The sequence below is a fragment of the Diceros bicornis genome, chromosome 5 (assembly GCF_020826845.1).
Source record: "Diceros bicornis minor isolate mBicDic1 chromosome 5, mDicBic1.mat.cur, whole genome shotgun sequence".
In the NCBI taxonomy this organism is placed as follows: Eukaryota; Metazoa; Chordata; class Mammalia; order Perissodactyla; family Rhinocerotidae; genus Diceros; species Diceros bicornis.
The window spans coordinates 19513073-19517762 of NC_080744.1; the positions used below are offsets into that span (position 1 = coordinate 19513073).

Sequence of the window (4690 nt, forward strand, 5' to 3'; positions counted from 1 at the left end):
AACTTTTGATAGGCAAAAGACTATATTTCTTGTTCTGCACCAGTACATTCTCATTCCACAAATAAAATCCATGATAAAAGCAAACAATACATCATCACCTTTTCCAGTCTAAACACATGCCTTTCTTTGAGCTGTTTTGGTTCACAAATGTTTAATGGGGATTTCCTTTGCCTAACTTCATTCATTTGGACTCTATTACTATTTTTAATATTAGCCATCAATTTGGCTTCTAAAACAATTTCTTTGTGGAATTTTCTTTCATGCTTCATTCTGAAGAACTGTTAAATTTCAAGAAACTTGGACCTCTAGTGAAACTGCTCACATACTAAGAAAATAAAATCATGTCCAGTCTGCCTAAAGGAGATAATTAAACTAGCTGTCTTGGTCTATTTTGGTCCATTCCCCATTTGTGTATATTTGGTTCCAGCTCTTTTAATTTTCCTGGCCCTTATCTTTCTGTCTTTCTTAGATCTCTCTCTCTCTCCCTCTCTCTTTCATTCATTCATTCTTTCTTTTGGCAGTGAGGGATTGTTTTTTTTTCCATTTAAAGATCCTCTTTCTCTTTCCTCTCTGTTTCTCTTTCTCTCTCTCTCCATTCCACAACCCATCCACCTCCATGTTCCAATATTAACTCTTCTGTATTTCTATTTCACATCTATTTCAGTCAGCTTGCTTCTCTCCTTGGCTTTTTTTTTTTTTTTTTCCCTGAGAAACTCTCTAAGTGTTTGCCGATAACATCTTGGGGACAGATTATTTTTCATTGGGCCCATTGTAAGAAGTAGCTAGCTTATTGCATTACTGCAGAACACATTTCAGACTATACAATTGTAACAAATGAACAACTTGTCCTCTGCGGACTCACCACAGGATCCAATTAGTTACTAAACCTTTTACTTAGATTTTCTAATTATTTTCTGGAGTCATAGCAATTGGGCTGCTGAGACAATTCAAAAAATGTTTTCATTTTGTTTCAAATTTATATATATATGCATATATACGCATGCATATGTCTCTTGCAAATTAAAACAAAATTACGACTATAAGCAAAAGGAACAAATCTCTAAATTATACAGAAATAGTTAAAAGGGACTCAAATAAATACCTCTATGTTGTAAAAATGAAAGAAAAGAAGAAAGAGGCATTTTACTTCTTCTGAACATCTAGAATTTTAAATTGTTATAATTTAAAAATAAAATATAAACATTGATCTGCAAGTCATTACAACAGGTGATCACTTCAGCAAAATCTATATTGCAACTTCAGCACATCTTTATTAGAACTTTTTCATTGTGGGTAAACAGCCACAAAAATAAATGCTGACTTAGAAAGTATAAATACAAATATTTAAACAAAAATATTTGCAGCATTCATAGCGCAAATTGTACCTGAACTGAAGGGCTCTGTGTGTCTATATATATTACATATGTGTGCATTATATTCACTTCTATCTAACCATATACATATATTTATTTATAATTTGCCAAGTGCTATAAACAAGATACCTGAAACAAAATATATAAAAAGTAAGCATTCTATTAACTGATTTGAAAATAAACACAAGGTAAATAGCTATGCACATAAAATTAAATTATCTCTTTTTGCTGTATATCTACAGATATCAGCTGAAAAGCCTACGTTTTGCTTAAAGCTAGTGTTTTTTAAATAGCCTGCTCCTTGTAAAACTTGATTCCACAATGGAAAATAATACTATTTTCATTTTTAAAGTCTCAGTTCAAATGAAAGGAGCAGTTTAAATTTTAGTTGGCTGAAAAAGCCTTTGAATTCCCTAGAACTTGAATGGTCTTTTAAAAATTAGCTCCACTTAATAAAAGAGACAAAAGTATCAAGATATATATGAATTTAGCCTATTTTTTATTTCTGTGTGTTCATAGTAAACATTTTTGTAAGTGACAAACACGGGCATATGACCACAGTATCACAATCAAGAAATTTTAAGACAACATTAACAATCACTCAAATTTATGCGGCATTTGCGCAACACAGGTTACATATTTGCAAGGTTTACCTATAAGTACAATAGGTATTAACATTTCACTACATTTAGAAAAAATAAAAGTGACCTGTTAGTGACCACATACATCAAAATATACACAACACAAACTGAAGGCAATCATTAATTTTGTCCCCTTCCAATTCATTTGAATGGGCAGTGCTGCCAACTGAAACAACTTTCCTTTTTTTGTTTTTTTTTTTTTAATACTTAATATACCAAGTGCATTTTCTAGAACCCAATCTTTGGTCTAAAAGTAAACAAAAGAAAAAAAAACAGTTTTTTAAAGAAAAGGACAAAACAATAAATGGCCAAAATAATTTCTTGGGCACCTTTACTACGAATGCTTCTTAAATACAAATTACAGCTTAACATTTTAAAACTCTCCCCATAATTTAGGTTGTTCTCAAGGTCTGCGTCCACCATATAGATCCATGATAACTTATAATACTGCACACATGGAAATCTGGCGGCTCTTAGAGACAGACTTGTCAGGTTTGAATGAAATGGCAAAGCAGTCACTATTTAGATACACATTCTACTATAATTTTGACTTCCAAACCTTATATTCTACAATGTATTCTCCCCACATTGCACCTCGCTGACACTCCACACCTTGTTAGAATAATAAACAACCCTAAAGACTGAACAAACGTACAGAAATGGGGGGGGGGAGGGGGGCTTAATAAAAAATACCTGGACTTATTTTTTAATTATCATTTACAATGCAAATGTGTGTAAAACGTTCACTTACAGTCTGGTCCCAGGGATGTTAATGTATTAAAGGGTTGGAAGAAGACCCCTGATTTTGATGCGTGAAATAATCAGACAGTCCCCCGGACAGTCCCGTCGTGAAGCTTGGCAAAGAGGGTCTTAAAGACTCACAGGGCAGGGTGGAGGGCGCCTGCGGAGACGTGGAGGAGGACGCGGCCCGGGCGCTCATGGACGTGCTGCTCTGCGAAGTCATTGACGGGTGCGGGACGTGGGGGAAAAAGTAACTGGTCTGGCCCGCGAGCAGGTTGACCGAGCATGGGTTGAGGGAGTAGGTCCCGGAGCAGGGCACCGACAGGCCGCAGGGCACGGAGGCGGCGAGCGCGGCGGCCGTGAGGTGGTGCGTGGCGTACGGGATCTCCCCGTTGACCAGGCGGTCCACGCTCAGGCCGTTGGCCGTGGAGAAGGAGTGGTTGTTGCCCAGCGAGTTCTGAGTCAACACGGAGCTGTAGGGCATGGGGTGGCTGGGGTAGGCCGACGTGGTGCCGTTGTAACTCAAAGTGCTGCTGGCGCGGGGGTGGTGCAGGGACAGGAAGGGCGACATGGGCCAGTAGAGGGAGCCGGCGCGGTCCATGAAGGTGAGGCCGGTGGAGGTGAGGCGCGCCCCGCGCTTGAAGGCCAGCTTGGCCCGCGACGTGGTGGAGCGGCGCCGCAGCTTGCCCGTCGTGCCGCCGATGAACACGTCGTCGCTCGACGGGTCCAGCATCCAGTAGTTGCCCTTGCCCGGGTCGTCGTAGTGGCGCGGCACCTTCACGAAGCACTTGTTGAGGGACAGGTTGTGGCGGATGGAGTTCTGCCAGCCCTGCTTGTTCTCGCGGTAGTACGGGAAGTTCTTCATGATGAACTCGTAGATGCCGTTGAGCGTGAGCCGCTTCTCCGGGCTCTGCCGGATGGCCATCATGATGAGCGCGTTGTAGCTGAACGGCGGCTTCTCGTACTTGCCGTTCTTCTTCTCGCCCTCCTTGCCCCCCTCCCCGTCCTTGCCGCCCTCGCCCGCCCCCTTCTTCTCCTCCCCCCCGGCGCCGGCGCCCTTCTCCTTCTCGTCCGGCCCGACGGGCGCCAGCTCCCCGGGCCCGCCGCCCGGCTCGCCCTTGCCGCCCAGCCCGTCTGCCTTGGCCCCGTCCAGGGCGGCGGCCGGCGGCGGCGGCGGCGGCGGCGGCGGCGGCGGCGGGAGCAGCAGCTGCTGGGGGCCCTTGTCGTCGTCGGCGGCCGGGACGCCCCGCGCCTGCGAGGGCTGCGGGGCCGGGGGCGGCGGCGGCGGCTGCTGCGGCGGCGGCGGCGGCGGCTGCGGGGCGGGCGGCGGCGGGTGGTGGTGGTGGTGGTGGTGGTGGTGGTGGTGCTGGGGGTGGTGGCTGTTGTGGTGGCCGTGGCTGGCGTGGTGGTTGTCGCTCTGGACCGCCTCTGGCACCAGGCTGTTGATGCTGAACGAGGACTTGGGGATCATTTTCACCTCTTTCCTATCTCCCATGTCCAGCATCACCCAGTCGTCGGGGGGCAACGGCGGCGGCGGCGGCGGCGGCGGCGCGGGAGCGGGGCAGCGGCGCGGCGGGCGGCGGCGGCCGGCGGGTGCCGAGCGGGGCGCGGGCGGCGCGGGCGGCGGCGGCGGCACTGAGCGCTCCGGCAGCAGCGCAGTTGGACCGCAGGCTCCGGCGCTGGCAAGTCATGTAGCAAAAGCAGCAACCACCCCTCAGGAATTAGAAGAAAAAAAAAAAAAAAGGGAAAAGAAAAAAAGAAAGAAAGAGAAAAAAGAAACAACCACCGCCCCGGGGGTGAAGCTCCCTCGCTCCCAACTCTACTTCTTGGTCTCCCCCCCACCCCCCGCTCCCCCCCCCCCGCTGCTTCCTCCTCCTCCTCCTCCTCTCGCAGCAGCAGTCACAGCAGCAGCAGCAGCAGCCCAAAGGGGGGGAG

General features: G+C 47.0%; 1 protein-coding gene across 1 annotated transcript; it reads right to left on the minus strand.

The window, feature by feature from the left end:
• Positions 1–1783: 1783 nt before the first annotated feature.
• Positions 1784–4265, minus strand: FOXG1 (forkhead box G1). The gene has a single exon (XM_058540366.1). It carries the CDS (start codon positions 4257–4259, stop codon positions 2784–2786), a length of 1476 nt encoding a protein of 491 aa, XP_058396349.1. The 5' UTR covers positions 4260–4265; the 3' UTR covers positions 1784–2783.
• Positions 4266–4690: the final 425 nt, after the last annotated feature.

What these genes read in the sequence shown, in the direction of transcription:
- FOXG1 (XM_058540366.1), bottom strand. Translation starts at nt 4,259, where the DNA reads ATGCTGGACATGGGAGATAGGAAAGAGGTGAAAATGATCCCCAAGTCC.